Source organism: Eschrichtius robustus, chromosome 10, assembly GCF_028021215.1.
Source record: "Eschrichtius robustus isolate mEscRob2 chromosome 10, mEscRob2.pri, whole genome shotgun sequence".
In the NCBI taxonomy this organism is placed as follows: Eukaryota; Metazoa; Chordata; class Mammalia; order Artiodactyla; family Eschrichtiidae; genus Eschrichtius; species Eschrichtius robustus.
The window spans coordinates 82,280,325-82,304,073 of NC_090833.1; the positions used below are offsets into that span (position 1 = coordinate 82,280,325).

General features: G+C 42.0%; 1 protein-coding gene across 6 annotated transcripts in view; it reads right to left on the minus strand.

Annotated features, from left to right (window-relative positions):
• FRMD3 (FERM domain containing 3) overlaps positions 1-23,749 on the minus strand; it is a 371,558-nt gene that overhangs the window by 78,505 nt on the left and 269,304 nt on the right. For all 6 annotated transcript variants that reach the window (XM_068552180.1, XM_068552178.1, XM_068552177.1 and 3 more), the window contains 2 exons: positions 22,214-22,311; positions 10,280-10,403 (listed from right to left, as the gene is read on the minus strand). In XM_068552180.1, the coding sequence (XP_068408281.1) occupies positions 10,280-10,403; positions 22,214-22,311 (222 nt within the window). The remainder of the gene's footprint in view (positions 1-10,279; positions 10,404-22,213; positions 22,312-23,749) is intronic.

Consider the following 23,749-nt stretch of genomic DNA (forward strand, 5'->3'; position numbering starts at 1 on the left):
GGTTGTACCTACACTTAGGGACTCTTTTACATACACCCCTATGAGAAGTATTCAAGAAGCCATAATAACTTTGTAATAGCAAAAACCTAGAAACAACCCCAATGTCAACAGGAAAATGGATACATAAAATGTGACATGTTCATATGATAGAAAATTAATTACACAGAAGCAAAAACGAAGACCTATGGCTGTATGGATCAATGTGAACAACCTCAAATACATCATGTTGGTAGGGGGAAAGTGAGGTACACAAATAGAGTATGATCCCATTTGTATGAAAGTCAAAAGTAGGAAAAAACTAAGCATACATTACTTGTTGATATATGGAGTACATTTATGAAAGCAAAATAAGAGAATGAATAACCTAAAATTCAGAATAGCATAGAGAAGGGAGGGAGGTAGTCTGGAAGGGTCAGGTTAGGAGACTTGAGATCATCTGGTGATGTTCTAATTCATAAACAGAGTTAGGGGGTCATGGGTGGTTTTTCAACTACTCTTTAAATTATACATATATTGAATATACTCTTTTATATATTATACATTTACAATGATTAAAAGAGAAACAATTCCTGCCTTTTTAGTAAAAGAATTATTGGGTGAAGTATTATGCAATCTAAAAGCACCATTGAACTAAACAGAATAGTCAGGAATATAAGAGATATCCATGCAGAGCAACCTTTTACCAAACTCTCCTGTTCTGAGCAATATATAACTGTTTATATTGTGAAGCAGTATATATATATTTTTCACTTAATATTCATCAAGGAGGAATTCTTATGCTCATTTTATAGATGAGGATTTTGACACTCAAAGAGGAAAAGTAACTTGCTCAAGGTTACTCAAGTATTAAGTGGAGGAGTGAACGCAAACCCAAGGCAGCCTGATTCCAAAGGGCTTCTTGGGACCTGCGCTACCATCACGACCAACATGATATGGTCCAGGGCCATGTGCCTGCTCTCCTGGATGCCAGGCTGAGCATTTCCAAATGACATGGTTTCTATTGGTTCTTCTAGAAAGCATTTTTCAAATTCTAAACATTTCATGTTATCAGTGTTGAGGCACTCCATCCCAGATGACAGATATTTAGATCTGATTAGAGAGCAGTGATATCTTCTTTCAATCTAGGTCAGAGATCCCCAGACTAGAGTCTGCAGGCTAAATCCGGATCACCACCTGGTTTTGTACAGCCCTGGAGCTAGAAATGTTTTTTCCATTTTTAAATGGCTTGAAACAATCAAAGAATAATATTTCATGCCCTGTGAAAATTACATGACATTCAAATTTCAGTCTCCATAAATAAAGTTTTATTGGAACGAAGACACAGCCATTTGTTTGGGTACCATCTGTGGACATTGTCATGCTACCATGGCAAAAATGAGAGGTTGTGACAGAGACCATATGTTGTGCAAAGCCTAAGATATTTACTAAATGGCCTAGGATAGGAAAAGTTTGCTGAACCCTGATCTAGGAACTGAACACAGGACTAGAAAACAACTGAAGCTGTGTCTGTTTGATTCCATACAATGGAGATTAAAAATAGTACCTATCTCCAAGATTTGGTGTAAAGAATAAGCAGTTAACAGATGTAAAGCCATTAGACTAGTGCCTGGCACAGAGCATGCTCTCTTCTCGCCCTCAGAATAGCATTTGTTCCCTTCCTAGCCCTGCATGTGACTGAAATCAGAAATATGACTTGATTAGAAGTGTCAGGAAGCATGCCAAGATATTTACAGTACAGCAAAGGCCTCTCTTCAAAATAAAAGTCCTCGAATTGGTATCATTTGCGTTGGGTTTGACTCAGATCTCCAATGCCTAAGCATTTCAAAGACTTAATCTAAAAATTCATACACAGAGAAAAGCTACAAATGTTCAGAGAAGGAAAAGGGTTCAAAACCAATGGAGAAAAGGTAGAGACCCTGATAGCACTAAGAAACTCCCAAGTCCCCCTGACTCACTGAGGAGGAAACCATTTAATAGTCAGGTTTTCAGGAAAACATTAAGATCAATTAAATAGAAATTTGTTTTCCTTTCAAATCTCCCACTGGACATTTGTTTCTGGCCAAAACTTTGTTTGGTAATGGAAAATAATGATTTTTCTATCCTTTAAATCTGGCACCAGGAATTGTTCTGCTAAGATTAATAGTGTCTCTAGTGAGTCATTTAGAGACAAAGACCAGTGTTTAGTTGAATTCTTTTTCAAGAACTAACAATTCTCTAAAGATATACTTTTCTTATAAACTAGGTGAGGTCAAGTAATTATGTACTTAGCTATGTATCTCCCTTCTGCCTGTCTTGAAAACTTTTTTTGCCAAGAGAAACACTCTCTCTCTTATTGATCCTCTTTTAGCATACCATTACATAGGGTACAAAGACGTACAGCATCCCAAGAATGAATGCAAATTATTAGTGGACGTTAATTGTGGAGTGAGGTGTGGGTCTTGACAGCAATGACTTGGGCTGCTTGGAGCACAGCTGGACAGGGAAAGGGGTGGATTTGGCTCCACCTGAACCATTTGGGTCTGTGAGCTCCAGAATTAAACTCTTGGGTAAAAGACCAATAGAATGGTCTGCTACCGCAAAGTAGAATTCTCAACTTGAGTTAGGTTACATTTTGCTGCAACTTGGTTGCAACTTTAGAGTTTGTTTACCACTGGCTCCAAAGCTTGCAAGTGCGCTCAGAACTTGCCTTTCAGCAGGGCTTGGGATCTTAGCATCCACGAGACTCTGGAGAGTTCTCTATGCTTTATGGCTTGGCTGCCAACTTTCTGAGCTGCAGGAAATCTCTGCTCTCCAGTCCCACCCACGGCTCTCTGCACCTCAGATGACCATTTTCCTTCCTGTGGTCATGTCCCCTGCCCTTGGCAAGGGATGTCCTGCCCTGGCTGAAGGTCTGCAGTGCCTCTGAAGGGTTTCACTCAGCTCTCCTGCCCTGTCTGACGTTGGCATACTGCCCCTCTTCACTCAGTGAAGGCCTGGGGTCCAATGGTGGTGGGAAAGTGCAACTCACTCTGTAGCTGGAGTCTTTGGGGCCCCAATCAGTCAGGTCAGCCCACTCGTGGTCACTAAAGGCTTGTCAAAGGTTTGGCTCGTTCCCCTTGCCCCCCACCTCTGGCATATTCCTCCTCCTCCCACCACCACCAGAGGTAAAAGCAACAGCACGTCTCTGCTGTCCCAGGAAGGGCATTCTGGATTTTAGTACCTTTAGGTTTCTTTGCATCCTTAGCTCTCAGATGGGTTTTAAAAATATGACTTTGTAGTTCATCTAGCTTGTTGGTGCTGTCTTGGTGTTAGGGGGAGATCCCTCTCTCGTGCTTTCCACATCCTCACTGGAAGTGAGAGTCCCTAGTCTGTCACTTCTAACTCTTTACTTAGGGACATTATCTCTCCTAAGCTCCTTGGGGAACATTAGGGACTGCATCTGTGCAGAGCATTAGGTAGAACACTACAAATTTGGGTGACTGCCATGATATGGGGGAGACATATGGTGATGCTCTGGGACAGGGGCAAGACACATAGAAGAACAGCCACTTAGAAAGACATCAGAGTGCTTTACAGGAACACTTAGGTTTCAGGTCAAGTTCTATTGCTTCACAACTGTGTAGCCTTGAATAAGTTAATTTCTCAGGCCTCAGTTTCCTTATTGGTAAAAGAAGGTGGTTTCAAACAATCCAATGGAGGACTGAGGTGAACTGACTGAGCAGGGATGGTGGTGACTCAGATAACAAATGATTCTTTTAAAGAGTGCTGCTGCTGTCATGTAGGTGACAGGCATGTTACCAAATCCCCCAGTTGCAAGTAAAGCTAGAACTTTATGGGAGCTGATTCCATTTTCCAAAACTATTATTTGGCCAAAGAACATACATCTGGGTGAGAGTGTAGTCCAAGGACTGTTATTTTTTTTAATTAATTAATTTATTTTTATTTATTTATTTTTGGCGGTGTTGGGTCTTCACTGCTGCACGCAGGCTTTCTCTAGTTGTGGTGAGCAGGGGCTACTGTTTGTTGTGGTGCGCGGGCCTCTCATTGCGGTGGCTTCTCTTGTTGTGGAGCACGGGCTCTAGGTGTGCAGGCTTAGTAATTGTGGCTCGCGGGCTCAGTAGTTGTGGCTCGTGGGCTCTAGAGTGCAGGCTCAGTAGTTGTGGCACATGGGCTCAGTTGCTCTGCGGCATGTGGGATCTTCCAGACCAGGGTTGAACCTGTGTCCCCTGCACTGGCAGGCGGGTTCTTAACCTCTGCACCACCAGGGAAGTCCTAGAAAGCTAGACATTTTTGAAACTATAAATCCTTGCCAGGAAGCCATGGCACATGATTTACAGAGATTGTGAGCTTTGAGAAATAAAAAGAGATACTGACTGTTTAAAATACACTCAGTGTCATTATTACTTCCAGCACAAACCTCACTGCATTAGATCATTATGGGGGTGGCTAATCCGATAATTTTTCTGCTCTTTAAGGGCAAGGAATATACTTCATCAAACCGCTTCACCGCCAATTGAGCTTTCTGAATATTTAAAAGCTGATGACCTGTTACTGAAGCTAATGCAAAGGTCTTTGCTTCTAATGAGAAACCTGATGAACTAGCTGAGTAGAAACTCCAGGAAAACCTCCAGAGAAACCTATCATGGTTCCTGATAGTGAAATCAATCTTATTCTTGATCATCAGCCCCCTCTGAGGACCCCCAGGACTAATGGTATGGGTATTCCCTCTTAACCCAGATGGTCATGATTAAAGCTGTGGAAAACAGAAACCAAGAGTCAAAAATAACAACTGTCACGTCCCCAGGGATTGTTGCAATGGCTTCCTCCAGCCACCAGAGGGCTCTAGAAGGAGGAATAACCTATTTCTAAGCAGTCCCATTGCTAGGATCTCACCTCTGCATACCAAACTCAAATAAAATCTATAAATTAAGAGATTATTTCTTATACATAGTTTTAAAAACAAATATGGATCTTTTGTCTCAAAATTATCTGTAGAGTCAGGATAGTGAAGCAGAAATTGATTCTAGACCTGCTCTACTATATGTTTAAAACAAAGGTCAGCAAACTAGAACCCATGGATCAAATCCAGTCCACCATCTGTTTTGTCAATAAAGTTTTAGTGAATCACAGCCCACTCATTTATGTATTGTCTATGTCACTCTACAAAAGCAGAGCTGAGTGGCTGCAATAGAGACCATACAGCCCAGAAAGCCAAATTTATTAACTACACCTGATCTAGAAGAATTATTCAGCCTCAGTGAGTTTTAGCATAAACATATATTCAAAAATGTGAATCATATTGATACATATATACATTCTCCAGTTCACAGGTTATTAAGAGGCCCAAAGATGCCTTTATAAAATCTTTCTAAATAAAATTCTATTAGCTATATACCTATTGGAATGGCCAGAATCCAGAACACTGAAAACACCAAATGCTGGTAAAGATGTGGAACAACAGGAACTCTCATTCATTGCTGGTGGGAATGCAAAATGGTACAGCCAATTTCGAAGGCAGTTTGGCAGTTTCTCACAAAACTGAATATACTCTTACCATACAATCCAGCAATGATGCTCCTTGATATTTACCCAAGGGAGATGAAAATTTATGTCCACACAAAAGCCTGCCCATGGATGATTATACCAATTTTATTCGTAATTGCCAAGACTTGAAAGCAACCATATGCCCTTCGGTAGGTGAATGGATAAATAAACTGTGGTACATACAACGGAATATATTATTCAGCAATATGAAGAAATGAGCTATCAATAAAAGACAAGCAGGAATCTTAAATGCATATTGCTTAGTGAAAAAAGCTAATTTGAAAAGGCTACATACTGTATGGTCCTAACTATATGACATTCTGGAAAAGGCAAAACTATGGAGACAGTTAACAGATCAGCAATTGCCAGGGGTTAGAGAGGAGGGAGGGATGAATAAGGCAGAGCACAGAAGGTGTTTAGGGCAGTGAAAGTATTCTGTATGATACTATAATGGTGGATATACGTCATTATACTATTGTCTAAACCCATAGAATATACAACATCAAGAGCGAACCCTAAGGTATCAATGTAGGTTCATCAATTATAATAAATGTTCCACTCTGGTGGGGGATGGATGATGATATGGGGAAGGTTGTACATGTGTTGGGGCAGAGAATTTAGGGGAAATCTGTATACATTCCACTCAATTCTGGTGTGAACCTAAAACTCTTCTAAGAAATAAAGTCTATTAAAACAAAAACTCTATTAGTCAATGAGATTGTGAAGGCCATTAAGAGCTGTTTGCCAGCTGTTTCCAGTCTGCACCTTCTGGACACCTGATAGAACTGCACTTCCTTGCCGTTGGGTGGGACCATGTGGCTAGTTCTGGCCACAGTGGTAAAGTAGAAGTGATATGTATCACTTCCAAGCTGAAGCAGGACCTTTCACAGCTCTCTTTTCCCTGGCAAACTCAAGTTTGTGACTGACCCGAGTGAGAATGACTAGTACAGCCCCCAGCTGACCTCTGGTGGGTATACAGCAGAGCAAGAAGTAAATAAATAAATGAACAAACAAACAAACCTTTCTTGTTCTAACCCACTGAGCTTTTGGAGTTGTTTCCTCAGGAAAATCTAGTTACCTTGACTGGTACAGAGATGATCAACAACTATGATATTATATTTGCAAAACGATGTCTTCTCCCCTGCCTCAGTCAATGATGTGGCACATCTGAAGAAGCAAACCTCACCTAGCCACAAAGTTCAATTTTCACTCACAAATCTCTTCAACATTTAAAGGAGTCTAAGCACTTAGTCCATGCAAACTCTTACTAAAACCTTGGCCTTATATTTTCAAGCACCTCAAAATTCCAGAGTCTCTCTCCCTCTCTCTCTCTCTCTCTCTCCCCCCTAAATAACTCCCTTATTAATGCCTGTCTATCAATCCATCTTGGGTCCACCTTCAAGCACTGTGTAGCCTCCTAAGGAGGAAAGTTCTTCCGCCTTGATTCATTTTCTCCCAAGAATCACAGCTTTAGTACCTTCCACAGAGAGCACAGGAGAAGAAGGATTCTAATCAAGTAAAAAGGCTGGAGAAGATTGTGAACTCACAGAGCTAATCCTGCTTATCAGGCAAATCATGGTCATTTCTGCTAATGTCTGAGTGTCTCTATTGGCATCTCTTTTGTTTTCTTTCTTGACTGGGTCAGAAACCGGGTAGGGAGCAAGAGATTATTTGGGGGGGGGGGAGCGGGCTCAAACCCCAACAAAGGCCAACTGGAAACCATTCAGGAAGTTTCCATAACAACAGCTCATTGATCACGCATTATCCCTTTGCTGTGTGGGAGGGTCATGAGTGCTGTGATAACCTTGGAGAGTAAGATGGTTAACACCTTGGTGCAGCCTCATATGGGTCTCTTCCATCTATGACTCCTTCCTGGAACTGTCAGGTTTGCAGAGCAATCCAACCAGAGGTCCAATTCCCACACAAGAAGATCGATACTTTCATGACCTGTGTGCAAAGGGCTCGCTGATCCCCCAGGGCAACCTCAGTCTCTGTAGCAGGTTTCCAACCGATTCTATTGATAGAAAGCCCCTTCTCTTCTGCATTGTCAGCTTGCCTGCTCTTCTTATCTTTCCATCCAAACCTGAACTCTCTCTCTGCTGCATTGATGCAGAAGGAAACACATGACTACATAAGGAGAAAAAGGAGCAAAAACACATAGGAAAATACCCTCTGAATGTCTCTTTTCAATATCACAGGATATCTGGCTGTTTCATCCTCCAGACATACAACTTTGACTTCTTCACAAGGGCTTTCTGGGTGTTACAAATGTGTTGGGCCACAGGAAAGCAGCTTTGGCCAAGCCATGGAGTTTACTTCCAAGGTCTACAAACCATAGCTGACTGTTGACCCTGTCTATTCTCTAGATGCATGAAGACTACTTTCAGGGTTGTCAGCAAATTCAGATGCTGGCACAAGGTCCAATCTACAGCTTTCTTGTTATAAAAAACAATCTGGAATCTTCTTGGATCCACTCATCTGCTCATGAAATCCAGTGGGTCACCAAGTCTTCCTGCAACATCTCTCGAAATCCTCTTCTTTCAGTTTTCTCTACTCCAATTCTTGTTCAGGTCCCCAGCATGTCTTGCCTGGATGACAGCTCTAACTGATCCTCCTGCCACAGTCTCCACCCTCTGGGCCATCGCCATCATGATCACTGTGGAACATCAATGTGACTACCAGGTTGCCTTATGGCTGCTCAGCACAGGGGATAAGAGCATGGGTATGAGTGTCAGGTAAGAGCAAGGTTCGAGTCCTGACTCTGCTACTGACAGTGCAAGTCCTTCAGCCACTCCAGGCTGTGCTTTCTTCACCGCAGACAGGGAACAACAATAGCACCAACCTCGTAGAGTTTGGGAGGACTGAGTGGGGCGATGCATGTAAGGCTCTTAGCACAGTGTTTGGCATCCAGTAAGAGCTCAATAAACATTTATTATTGGGCTTCTCTGTTGGCGCAGTGGTTAAGAATCCACCTGCCAATGCAGGGGACACGGGTTCAAGCCCTGGTCCGGGAAGATCCCACATGCCGCGGAGCAACTAAGCCCGTGTGCCACAACTACTGAAGCCTGCGCACCTAGAGCCTGTGCTCTGCAACAAAAGAAGTCACCGCAATGAGAAGCCCGTACCCCGCAACAAAGAGTAGCCCCCGCTCGCCACAACTAGAGAAAGCCTGCGCACAGCAACAAAGACCCAATGCAGCCAAAAATTAAATAAATGAGTAAATAAATTTATATATTAAAAAAATGTTTATTATCGTATGTTCTGAGCATTTGAGACCCTGCAAATTCTGGTCACAGCAGACCGTTCAATCCCCTTCCCCTACCAGTCTGCACAGTGGATGTGACTGCTTCATCGTGAGGGTCTCACCCTGTGCTGCTCAGACACTGCTGGTCCACAAGCCCTCAACTGAAGCACTGGAACTTTACTTTTACCTCTAGCATGCTTGTTCCCAAATTGTAAAAAGAGTAGGCAGACTGTCATATTTTCAACAAAGCTTTCATTGGGAGACAATACCCTAAAATTACCCATAGAGATGGTATGTTGCTTTCTGAAATCTGTACAATTTTTGATGTCTAATCATCTTCACCTCTTAAGGACAAAGGTCATCTTTTTAGAGCTGAACTATGCTGCCACCTTTAATGCCCACATGTACACTCTTCTCAGAATTACCAGCAGGGGGAGTGCCTGCACAAAGCAGGGATCTCAGCACTCCCTCTCAAGGGGACAGTTATTTGTTCCAGGATTCACAATCCAGTGATACTATGGTTTTTTGTGTGTTTTTTTTTTATGATTACCAGAAGCGCAGAAGATGGGAGCATCTCAACACACACAGTTCTTCATCCATACTTGTCATAGCAGAGCCCAGGCTTGCTATGATTATCAAAATGAATTTTCTGTGACTTGCAGGGATCTATATTCTAGTTACAGATTAGAATACCTGAGTTACCTGGATTCCAAATTGGTGATGATTCCTATTCACGCTTCATTTCCTTCCTGGTAGCCTATGCAGAACAGAAGCATCACAATGCTCCAGAGCACAGACTCTGGAGCCAGGCTGCCTGGATTCAAATCCAGCCTCTGTCACTTGCTAGCTGTGTGATCCTGGATAAAATGCTTAATCACTCTGTGCCTCAGTTCCCTCATCTGTAAAATGGGAACAACCATGGCACCTATCTCCTAAGTTGTTGCGAAGATTAAATGAGTCAATATGCACAAGTACTGAGAACAGTGTCTGGTCCACAGTGAATAAATACTGTATGTGATTTTGCTACTCCTACTCCTCTATAGTTATCAATCGTCCTGGAGCATCACAGACAAGGAAAAGAGAAGCAGATGCTGAATCTGTCATCTTGAAAGCAGATCAGGAAAGGAAACCTTGTCAATGGATTCTACTCTATTTGGAGTCAAAGCTTTCAGCAATGGCCACAGGGGGGGAAGAGGCAATGCAAAATTCAAAATAGAAAGGATTACTTATTTATCCTAGATTTCATGTTCAGAAACTCAGGGTTGTTAAAACCCAGAAGAAAGTATATGGCTCTAATAACTGCTGATGGTTCATAAACAGCCACACAGGGGACCCCACATTATTGAGATTATCATTGATGGAGGACCTTGATAGCGCCCAGAAATACTGACCTGCCACCTGAAAGAGTCTACCCATACATTACAAATATTCTTCACAACACGATTTCTACATTCCCTGCAATAAGAACACTTTCTCACCTCTATCATTTCTACAAATGTCTACCCCTATTACCTGAGTTCATTTTTATGAATTTCCACTATTTTTCTTTCCAGCTTCTGTGACTGCTTGGGGAAAATCTCAAACTCACTGATGTAATTCTCAGGATGCTCGTCAGGATCATAGTCACCGAGCTCAGCTGCAACCAGAAAAAATAAAGAGAAAAAGAAAGGTTAAAAACAACAAGAGCAGTGTCCTTGTCCCCGCACTGAGCCACAGTGCCCCCTCCCCCCCCTTCAGGAGACCTTCCAACACTAGCAGCAATACGGCAACTTCTGTCAAGCCAGAAAGATAAACGTTTGGGTTGCTTTGGCTGTGTGGCTAACAGGGTCTTAGTGCTCTGGCCTGGTGTCAGGCCTGAGCCTCTGAGGTGGGAGAGCCGAGTTCAGGACATTGGTCCACCAGAGACCTCACAGCCCCAGGTAACATCAACCGGCAAGAGCTCTCCCAGAGACCTCCATCTCAACGCTAAGTCCCAGCTCCAGTCACGACCAGCAAGCTCCAGTGCTGGACACCCCATGCCAAACAACTAGCAAGATAGGAACACAACCCCACCCATTAGCAGAGAGGCTGCCTAAAATCATATTAAGTTCACAGACACCCCAAAACACACCACCGGACATAGTCCTGCCGACCAGAAAGACAAGATCCAGCCGCATCCACCAGAACAGAAGCACTAGTCCCCTCCACCAGGAAGCCTACACAACCCACTGAACCAACCTTACCCACTGGGGGCACACACCAAAAACAACGGGAACTACAAACCTTCACCTGTGAAAAGGAGACCCCAAGCACAGTAAGTTAAGCAAGAGAAGACAGAGAAATACACATCAGATGAAGGAGCAAAGTAAAAACCCACCAGACCAAACAAATGAAGAGGAAATAGGCAGTTTACCTGAAAAAGACTAATGATAGTATTCAGAGTAATGATAGTAAAGATGATCCAAAATCTTGGAAATAGAATAGACAAAATACAAGAAATGTTTAACAAGGATCTAGAAGAACTAAAGAGCAAACAATGATGAACAACACAATAGATGAAATTAAAAATTGTCTAGAAGGAATCAACAGCAGAATAACTGAGGCAGAAGAATGGATAAGCGATCTGGAAAATAAAATAGTGGAAATAACTACCACAGAGCAGAATAAAGAGAAAAGAATGAAAAGAATTGAGGACAGTCTCAGAGACCTCTGGGACAATATTAAACTCACCAACATTTGAATTATAGGGGTCCCAGAAGAAGAAGAGAAAAACAAAGCGACTGAGAAAGTACTTGAAGAGATTATAGTTGAAAACTTCCCTAATAGGGGAAAGGAAATAGTCAATCAAGTCCAGGAAGCACAGAGAGTCCCATACAGGATAAATCCAAGGAGAAACATGCCAAGACACATATTAATCAAACTAGCAAAAATTAAATACAAAGAAAAAATATTAAAAGCAGCTTTTATAATATTTATATATTATTAAATATTATATAATTTATATAATATAAATTATATAATATTTTTAATATAAAAATACTAAAAGGGAAAAACAACAAATAACATACAATGGAATCCCCATAAGGTTAACAACTGATCTTTCAGCAAAAACTCTGCAAGCCAGAAGGGAGTGGTAGGACATATAGAAAGTGATGAAAGGGAAAAACCTACAACCAAGATTACTCTACCCAGCAAGGATCTCATTCAGATTCAACAGAGAAATTAAAACCTTTACAGACAAGCAAAAGCTAAGAGAATTCAGCACCACCAAACCAGCTTTACAACAAATGCTAAAGGAACTTCTCTAGGCAGGAAACACAAGAGAAGGAAAAGACCTACAATAACAAACCCAGAACAATTAAGAAAATGGTAATAGGAACATACATATTGATAATTACCTTAAATATAAATGGATTAAATGCTCCAACCAAAAGACCTGTGTCTGGCTGAATGGATACAAAAACAAGACCCGTATATATGCTGTCTACAAGAGACCCACTTCAGACCTAGGGACACATAAAGACTGAAAGTGAGGGGATGGAAAAAGACATTCCATGCAAACAGAAATCAAAAGAAAGCTGGAGTAGCAATTCTCATATCAGACAAAACAGACTTTAAAATAAAGACTATTACATGTGACAAAGAAGGACACTACATAATGATCAAGGGATCAATCCAAGAAGAAGATATAACAATTGTAAATATTTATGCTCTCAACATAGGAGCACATCAATACATAAGACAAATGCTAACAGCCATAAAAGGGGAAATTGACAGTAACACAATAATAGTAGGGGACTTTAACACCCCACTTTCACCAATGAACAGATCATCCAAAATGAAAATAAATAAGGAAACACAAGCTTTAAATGATACATTAAACAAGATGGACTTAATTGATATTTATAGGACATTCCATCCAAAAACAACAGAATACACTTTCTTCTCAAGTGCTCATGGAACATTCTCCAGGACAGATCATATCTTGGGTCACAAATCAAGCATTGGTAAATTTAAGAAAATTGAAATCGTATCAAGTATCTTTTCCGACCACAACGCTATGAGACTAGATATCAATTACAGGGAAAAAAACTGTAAAAATACAAACACATGGAGGGTAAACAATACACTACTAAATAACCAAGAAATCACTGAAGAAGTCAAAGAGGAAATGAAAAAATACCTAGAAACAAATGACAATGAAAACACAACGGCCCAAAACCTATGGGATGCAGCAAAAGCAGTTCTAAGAGGGAAGTTTATAGCAATACAATCCTACCTCAAGAAACATCTCAAATAAACAACCTAACCTCAAACCTAAAGCAATTAGAGAAAGAAGAACAAAAAACCCCCCCCAAAGTTAGCAGAAGGAAAGAAATCATAAACATCAGATCAGAAATAATTGAAAAAGAAATGAAGGAAACAATAGCAAAGGTCAATAAAACTAAGAGCTGTTTCTTTGAGAAGATAAACAAAATTGATAAACCATCAGCCAGACCCATCAAGAAAAAAAGGGAGAAGACTCAAATCAACAGAATTAGAAATGAAAAAGGAGAAGTAACAACTGACACTGCAGAACTACAAAGGATCATGAGAGATTACTACAAGAAACTATATGCCAATAAAATGGACAACCTGTAAGAAATGGACAAATCCTTTGAAAAGCACAACCTTCCGAGACTGAACCAGGAAGAAATAGAACATATAAACAGACCAATCACAGGCACTGAAATTGAAACTGTGATTAAAAATCTTCCAACAGACAAAAGCCCAGGAACAGACAGCTTCACAGGAATATTCTATCAAACATTTAGAGAAGAGCTAAAACCTATCCTTCTCAAACTGTTCCAAAATATAGCAGAGGGAGGAACACTCCCAAACTCATTCTATGAGGCCACCATCACCCTGATACCAAAACCTGACAAAGATGTCACAAAGAAAGAAAACTACAGGCCAATATCACTGATGAACACAGATGCAAAAATCCTCAACAAAATACTAGCAAACAGAATCCCAACAGCAAATTAAAAGGATCATACACCATGATCAAGTGGGGTTTATTCCAGGAATGCAAGGATTCTTCAATATACGCAAATCGATCAATGTGATACACAATATTAACAAGTTGAAGGATAAAAACCACATGATAATCTCAATAGATGCAGAAAAAGCTTTTGACAGAATTCAACACCCATTTATGATAAAAACTCTCCAGAAAGTAGGCACAAAGGGAACTTACCTCAACATAATAAAGGCCATATGTGATAAACCCACAGCCAACATTGTTCTCAATGGTGAAACTGAAACCATTTCCACTAAGATCAGGAACAAGAGAAGGTTGCCCACTCTCACCACTATTATTCAACATAGTTTTGGAAGTTTTAGTCACAGCAATCAGAGAAGAAAAGAAATAAAAGGTAATTTGGTAAAGGAGCAGGATACAAAATTAATGCACAGAAATCTCTTGCATTCCTATACACTAACAATGAAAGATCAGAAAGAGAAATTAAGGAGACAGTCCCATTCACCACTGCAACAAAAAGAATAAAATACCTAGGAATAAACCTACCTAAGGAGACAAAAGACCTGTATGCAGAAAACTATAAGACACTAATGAAAGAAATTAAAGATGATACAAACAGATGGAGAGATATACCATGTTCTTGGATTGGAAGAATCAACATTGTGAAAATGACTCTACTACCCAAAGCAATCTGCAGATTCAGTGCAATCCCTATCAAACTACCAATGGCATTTTTCACAGAACTAGAAAAAAATTTTCACAATTTGTATGGAAACACAAAAGACCCCAAAGAGCCAAAGCTATTGAGGGGAAAAAATGGAGCTGGAGGAATCAGACTCCCTGAATACAGACTATACTACAAAGTTACAGTAATCAAGACAGTATGGTACTGGCACAAAAACAGAAATATAGATCAGTGGAACAGGATAGAAAGCCCAGAGATAAACCTAAGCGCAGATGGTCACCTTATCTTTGACAAAGGAGACAAGAATATACAATGGAGAAAAGACAGCCTCTTCAATAAGTGGTGCTGGGAAAACTGGACAGCTACATGTAAAAGAATGAAATTAGAACACTTCCTAACACCATACACACAAAAAAGCTCAAAATGGATTAAAGACCTAAATGTAAGGCCAGACACTATAAAACTCTTAGGGGTATACACTGATGTGTATAAAACTGATGACTAATAAGAACCTGCTGCATAAAAAATAAATGAAATAAAATTCAAAACTTCAAAAAAAAAAAAAAGACTCTTAGAGGAAAACATAGGCAGAAGACTCTTTGACATAAATTACAGCAAGATCCTTCTTGACCCACCTCCTACAGAAATGGAAATAAAAACAAAACTAAACAAATGGGACCTAATGAAGCTTAAAAGCTTTTGCACAGCAAAGGAAACGATAAACAAGACGAAAAGACAACCCTCAGAATGGGAGAAAATATTTGCAAATGAAGCAACTGACAAAGGATTAATCTCCAAAATATATAAGCAGCTCATGCAGCTCAATATCAAAAAAGCAAACAAACCGATCCAAAAATGGGCAAAAGACTTAATTAGACATTTCTCCAAAGAAGATATACAGATTGTCAACAAACACATGAAAAGATGCTCAATATCACTAATCATTAGCGAAATGTAAATCAAAACTACAATGAGGTATCACCTAACACCGGTCAGAATGGCGATCATCAAAAAATCTACAAACAGTAAATGCTGGAGAGGGTGTGGAGAAAGGGAACCCTCTTGCACTGTTGTTGGGAATGTAAACTGATACAGCCACTATGGAGAACAGTGTGGAGGTTCCTCAAAAAACTAAAAATAGAACTACCATACAACCCAGCAATCCCACTACTGGGCATATACCCTGAGAAAACCATAATTCAAAAGAGTCATGGACCACAATGTTTATTGCAGCACTATTTACAATAGCCAGGACATGGAAGCAACCTAAGTGTCCATCGACAGATGAATGGATAAAGAAGATGTGGCACATATATACAATGGAATATTACTGAGCTATAAAAAGAAACAAAATTGAGTTATTTTTAGTGAGGTGGATGGACCTTGAGTCTGTCACACAGAGTGTCAGTCAGAAAGAGAAAAACAAATACCGTATGCTAACACATATATATGGAATCTAAAAAAAAAAAGGGTTCTGAAGAATCTAGAGGCAGGACAAGAATAAAGATGCAGATGTAGAGAATGGACTTGAGGACACAGGGATGGGGAAGGGTAAGCTGGGACGAAGTGAGAGAGTATCACTGACATATATACACTACCAAATGTAAAATAGATGGCTAGTGGGAAGCAGCTGCATAGCACAGGGAGATCAGCTTGGTGCTTTGTGACCACCTAGAGGGGTGGGATAGGGAGGGTGGGAGGGAGACGCAAGAGGGAGGGGATATGGGGATATATGTATACGTATAGCAGATTCACTTTGTTATACAGCAGAAACTAACACAACATTGTAAAGCAATTATACTCCAATAAAGATGTTAAAAAAAACAAAAACAAAAATACAAAACAAAAAAAAACCCAAAAAAACAAAACAAAACAAAAAGAGCAGGGTGTACACAGAATGGCTCCCGCCACCCAAAAGAAGATCATGGAACAAGCTCACCCAACGAAATGTGTTTGTATCCGTGGAAAGACCACAGCCTGAGTGTCTAGAAGGTCATATTCTAGTTCAGATTTAGCTGTGTGTGCTTGGGCACTTGCCGAACTCTCTGGGTCTCATTTTCTTCATCTATACAATAAAGGAGTTTAAAATCATTGTTTCTCAAAGAGGCACTATTGGCATTTGGGGAAATAAACAATTCTTTATTGTTTCAGACCTTCCAAGGCATGGTAAGACATTTAGCACCCCTACCCTTCAGGTACTAAGTGCTGGTGGCACACCCAGATATTATGACCACCAAAAATGCCTCCCAATGTTTCCAAATGCTCCCCACAATAGGAGGTGTTACCACCTCTAGCTGGAAACCACTGGGTGTTCCTCAAGTTTCCTTTCACAGTTAATTTTCTCTGAGTCAAGGAATTCCCTGGCTAGAGCTGCTGGCTCTGAGATTTGTGCAGGTGTGGCTCAATCAATGAAAAATCACAACATAAAGGTACCCAAGAGGATTGTACTTTAAAATAAATGGATTGCTCTTCAAATTAAAGAGTGTGTATCAAAGTATGGCTGAGCATCCCAGATTAAGGTTGTTGCCGGGTTCTAATATAGGGTGCGTCCAGAGGGTCTTTAAGGGTAAAAAGAAATGCCTGCACATCTCTGAGCACCCAGAGGGTCTATGAGAAGATGGACCTAGGATATGCATCGAGCAGAGCCTGAAGCAGCAAAGGTGATGTTCTTGCAGCGGGAATACTTTGTACTGATTCCACAAGCTTGCTAAGGGAAATGAGCCAGAAGGGGCAAGTATCTCAGGCAGAAATGGCCCAGGAAAGTAGATTAAAGATGGTGGGAAAATGGTACTGAGGAACTTGATCACCAACATGACTTTGAAGTAGATAGAAATCAATATGCCTTAAGCACATCTGCAAAATCACATCCAACTCAGTAATTTGTATCTACTGTCCCTTCATTGTTGAATCATCTAATGACTGTAAAAGGATAAAACTGGGAGGAAAGCAAAGCTCTTTAAAGCTTCTTAATAGAGCTCAAATTACAGAGTTCTGAAAACAACTTAAAATGTATACCACAGGAGGAAGGACTTATTTTAAGTAAAATAAGACCCAAAATGCCATCAGCCATAGAGGGGAAACTGATTAATTTGATCATATCAAAATAAAAATATTTCTGTTCATTAAAGGACATCATAGTCAAAATAATAGATAAGTTGAAATAACATATTTGCAAAATCTAAATCTGACAAAGGCTAATATCTAGAATAAAGAAAGAACCCCTACAAATCTATAAGTACATGAGCAGGAATTCCAATAGGAAAATGGTCAAGGAATATCAACAGCCAATTCATAGAAGGGGAAACCCAAAGGCCTCATGTATGGAGAGCTGCCCAAACTCACCAGTAATGAGAGCTGTGCAAACCAAAACTAGAAGATGTCAATTTACACCTATGAGATTAACAAAAAGTTTAGGAAGCCGGATGATTCTATGTGTTGGCAGGGACATGAAGAAATAGAAGTACTTGTACATGTCCGAAGATTCTTGGTGTACGTAGCTCTTCTAGAGAGCAAGCTAGGAGTACTTAGTCTAATATTATTACCCAGCAATCCCAATTCTGGGCGTATATTCTAAAAAACTCCAGGTGTGAAAAAAGATATGGGGCAACTTGGGTGTTCATTATTGATGGGAGCAGTAAATAGCACATGGGCAATGCACCCTACTGGATACTCTGTAGGAATTAAAAGCAACAAACTAGATGTATACCCAGAAATATGAATAGATTCCTCAGTGTCCTGAGCATAAAAAGGAAGGATTAAATGAGTTCTATAGCCCCATTTATTTTATGAAACTTGAGTATATACACACAAGACAATACTAATCATTTTATAAGGATGTATGCCAAGTCAAAGATACACATGAACCCAGTTGTTGCCTTTAGGAACAGAAATGGAGAATAATGAAAAAAGGGAAATCAATCAATCAATAGATGGGACCAGTGATGAAAAGTGAGCCACGAACTGGTGATTAACTCAATCTAAGTTTCAAAAGAAACACACATAACACACCTACACATACACGCAAACACACACACATACACATGCCCCTGTGAGCTGGCTATGGACCCCAAAATTTAGGGGATGGTATAACCCAGTGCCTGCTTTTCCTCAGGGAACGGACCACTGATATTAAACTAGGCCATGTCCAATGCAATGTCACCTTGCACAATTGACGGGTGGTGTTGTTTGTGCTTGTATTGTTTTGGGTGGGCATTTCTCTTTCCAGGAAAACTTGTGAAGTACAATGGCCTTGTACTGCTAAACACAGCAAATAAGTAGCCTGGCAAATGCCAGCAAACTAGAGAAGAAATGCCATGGAAACCGCACAGGGTTGCTGACAAGGTAAATGTCAATGTCTCCCCCATCACATGCCCAGCTTTCTTGTTCCTTAAAGCTTGTCTTTAACTCTGACTTTACCTGAAGCAAAAGGCCGTTTATAAATGATTAAGGACTTCTAACTTCAAATTTTGTTTTCCATAGAGGAGTTGGGTAAGGAGCCTGTGGTTCTCTCTCCCACATGTGACGATGAGGGTAAACTTACAACAAATAACATACAGTACATGGGATGGCTTGTGAGAATTTAAATTAAGATTAAATTAAATTAAAATTAAAGAGAATTTAATTGTCAGCAAAATCCAAAAAGTTGAAGCAAAAGGATGAGTGTGATAGGCTGATGGTAAGTACAAAGGGCAAGCATGACAGTGGCACTTCCCCTGGTTTGGAGAGGACTCATTCCAAAAGAACTTGAGATACAGGACATTACAGCCCCAGGGTCAACTCCTTTGGGAGCCTTCCCTGACTACCCTTGCTGAGTGGGGGGCCCTCCTGGGGTCAGAGCAGGGACCCTGTGTGTCCCTCTGTTTAGACCTTAACACAATATCACAGCTTCCTGTTTACTTGTCTGTCCCCTTCCCCCCACAGGGACTTCACATTGCAGTGGCCTGCCACCTAGGAGCTCTTCAATAAATGTTGAGAGAACACATGACAAATACATGGATGAGGTAGTGAAACAACCACTTTCTCAAGTATAGAAATAAAGCATACATTGGTGCAATTTAGGCAAGTGCCCTGGTCCACTTAACATATTTAGTGGAGAACTTACTGTGTGCCAGACACGGGGGTACTGCGGTGAAAAAGACCCCCAGAGTTCCACTTCCATGGAATTTAGATTCTACATAAGGGGCAATGCATAATAAGCCCCCAAACAATTCAACAAGATAATTTCAAATATAAGTGCTTAAAAGACAACAGAACAGGGGCATGAGAAAGAATGATGTGCAGAGAGAGGCTATTTTAATAGTCTAGGAAGACTTCTCAGAGGAAGTGACATCTGAACGGAGTTCTGAATATCAAGACAGAGCCACAGACCCACAGGGATTGGACACACCAGGCAGAGGAGATAAGAACAGTAATCCTGCCATATTGCTGTTTTGTAGAAGGGACAGGAAAGATATTTGTATCAAGAAAGAACATAAATAGATTCCTAGGGCTTCGTGTGTTTGTTTTGCAATTGGTATTATGAAGACAATGCAAAGCATGTATTGAATATGCTCATTGTATTCAGTGTGTACAGGTGGCAAGACTCTGGGTGGCTGCCTGTTTTATATACTCAGAATATTCTGAAGCTTAAAACATGCTCCTTCAAAGAGTGTTAGCAAACAAGAGGCCAGTAAAAAGTCACATGTCCTCTGCTTTCTAATCATTTACTCCACATTCCCTATCACTCTCTGTAAGCATAAGCAGTTCTGACAAAGCAGATCTTTATCTGCATTTGTAATGATCTTTAGAGCTGCTGTAACACCACCCCTAGCATCAGAGAACTTGATGAATCCAGCTTTTACTGGATTTGCTACAAATGGTCCATGGACACTGCTGCGCTTTAGAGCTGAAAGGTTTTCTTGAGGTCTGTCAGTTCACTTCCAACTCTACTCTCTCGACAGCATCTGCGAGTATGGTCAGTGATAACAGCAACGAGGGATAAAATAGGGCCCTGATCATCTGGATGGAGGCTTTGTGGCTTTATTTCAAACATAAAACAGGATGGAGAGTTTTCCCATTACAGATCCATATTGAGCTTGTCCTTGGACAACTGACCATGATTCACTAATGCCTAAATGCGTCCTGAAATCCTCATATGCCAGTCTGTTGCTTGGATTAGTATCGATTTGCTTTTCCCATATGGAAGACAGTGCACCCTAACTAGGCACTTGCAGTCTTCACAGGGAAGAAGAACTATGGGGTTTGAACATTCCTTAGCTCTATATAAGAGAGGCAGCTTTCAGAAGCACACACTCTACCTTGGGGCAGATGGAAGGACTATTTCCCATCAGGCTATCACTGTCATTCTAACTTTAAACTTGAGTATCTCCAAGGGTTTTAACACCACTGCCAAAATCTGCTGCGCGGCACTAGGTTGCTCCCAGAGGATGGGGAAAAGCAACACAGATAGACTTCAGAATTCTCAGAGAGCACACACACCTGGAAACAGGGTCCTAGGAACTATTTCACAGCACACAGCATCCCATGGGGACAGTGGTGAGTGACAGTGAAACCCCCAGGAGAATGACGGGTGTCTCTCTTAAGCTGCGAATGAAGGTTGGAATTGTGATCAGACAGACGATTGTCATGATCCACTTATGACCCCATCATAAGCTTCTTCGTTATTTCAGATCCTTTATAAGGGTGACATGCTCACTTGGTAATCTCTCTCTCTCCCCTTGTCCTCACCTGCTTCCTTCCTTCTCCCCTCCATCCCTCCTCTCTTCTCCTAGTTCCCCTCTCCACCCTCCCCTTCTCTCATAAACATGTCATCAGCATCCATGCTACAAATGGCTGGAACACCTGAGTCCCTCCAAGCAGGCCCTGCTGCCAGCTGCCTCCCAGCTGACCCAGGGGAACAGAACATCTGAGTCATCCTTCACTTGGGTCCTGGGCCCGTCCCCATGACGATGCTCTGCCTTGGGCTCTGGAGACAGCTTTCTCTCAAACACTTTTTTCTTACAGGTCGAAACATCCAGAAGCTTACCCTGGGTCCTATATGCTTGCTACTTCCCAATGCCGCACCCTCTGGGGCTTGTTCAACCCTGAGAATAAGTCTCATGAAATTGTCACACAAGTATGACCACCTCATTCAGTATATGAAGACACCGAAGTTTAAAGAGTTTAAATCATTTGTCTATGGTGAAATAACCAGGAAACGGGAATTCAGGTTCAAACTGCAGAATGACAGGCTGTGAGCCTGGTACTCTCCTCACCATACTCCGTGACTAGAAAAGCTGAAGCATTAGATACAGTGCACATATATACACATACTACTCATGTGAATACATATGTATAAATGCTTTGATATTTCACTTCAAAGGTTTGAAAGGACACCTACCTTCCTGGACATAAGATTCCCCGCTCAATATTCCCATCACGCCCCACACCTGGTGGTCGGAGCTCAGAGCACAGAACACCCCATATCCCTGCAGAGCTTCTTATAAAGTCACGCATTCCAGCCCCTTTGAAACAGAGAGTCTGAGCTCTACCTCGGGGCCTTGAGGACCTTCGTTCTTGCAGAGGTCCCTGTGACCACTGCAGCCCAGCCTTCCACCAGGACCCCAGAGGCTTGGGAGGGAAGGGGAGGCGGGGGTCCATTGCTAAGTACCCAGCCCTGCCTGGCCTCAAACCATGACAAGGGCTGGATGGGCACAGGCTGGGGAGGAGGGAGTCTCTGTCCAGTACAATGGTGGGGACGGGCAGCCGTGGCCACACTTACCTTGGACGATACAGGCACCCAGGTAGGCAGCATCTGAAAAGGAGCAGAGCAGTCGACCGTGGAAAATATCTCTTTTAATTTGCAGGTACAAAAGATACCTGCAATGCAAAAGGAGAAAGAGTTGCCCTAAGTTTTGGCCGAGGCCTGGAAGAAGTGGAAGGATTGCTCATGCTTCATCCACCTGGGTCACCGGAGCCCTACCCAAGCCCCCCAGAGGGCAAGTAGAGGAAAACTGGGAGGAGCCCCCAGAGTTCAGAAAACCTGAAGTGTCTGCGGCAGCTTCCAGAGCTGCGTGGCTGGCCCTTTCCAAAGAGATACAGGAAGGATGCAGGAGAGCCACAGGGCCTAGCAGCCACCGTCCCTGGCAGAAAGTCCCACACAAGGACAACCGCAGCCACTGTCACCACCACCAGCACCTCAGGTACAGGCTGCCTGAGCTCTCCGTGGAATGAGCAGTCAGGAATCGGACTCAGTCTACAGAGACTAGTCCCGGGGGCAGACAGACTCATGTTCATCAATCTCAAAAAGACTTGGTTAGGAGGCCAGAAAGCCAACTTATTCACAGCACGAGCGGTCATCTGTTTAGTGTCCTCTCCGCTTCTCCAGGGATGGCAAACAGACGACTTCAGGGCCAGACAAACCTGATACTGAGTGAAACAGGCTGGGGCTCGGGGCTCGGGAAGCAGAACAGAGGGTGCTGGCTCCCGCGAAGGGGTCAGCCGCTGTGCAGCAGCTCCAGCGCCACGGCGACGGGTTTAGAAGTGAAATCCTTTGAATTTTAAATGTTGCAGCAAACTCTATTTTTGAAAAAACTGGAGTGCCAAACGAAAAATACGCATGGGCCTGATTCAGCTGGGGATGGCGGGGGGCGCGGTGCCAGGTCACCACCCCTGGCTCAGGCTCATCTTGTCACTGCCCCTTCTGTTCCTCTACGCTGACCACGCCCTCTTCAGATCTCCTCCTATGTCTTAGCCAGATTGATTCTTTCATTGAAGGCTCAGGCCTGGGGTCTATTGTTTCTGACTAACTTTATAGGTGTGTGCAGATTCTTTCTGTTTATTTTGGAGTTTAAGTCACAGAGACCAACCTTTTTTTCTTCTTTCCAGGTTCTTGAGGCCAGGTGGGGAGTACCACCCAATCGGTCCCAGTCACTACCTCCAGGGCTCAAATAATCTGATCTTTACTCAGCCTGTGAGTAGCCTCATGCACAACCCCTCTCAGAACGTGTGATTGAGGTACTCAGATCACTCAGGTGCTGGCAGCCCCCCGACCCCCGCCTCCCCAAGTGCTGGAGCTCGCCATCCCCGGACACACAGATGCATTGAAGGGTTCAGTGGCTCCCTGGTGCTTCCACTTGATGAATCTTTATCTCACACCCGCTTTATGCCATGACAGTGCTAGGCACCGGGCACACGATGGAGGTTCAAGTGACACTCTCTGTCCCCCACTTTGTATGGAATTGTGTGCAGGACATAAAGGTAGTCCCTAATAAATTTCTTATCTGGAGTTAGTGTACATTTTGTCAAGGGAACAGTA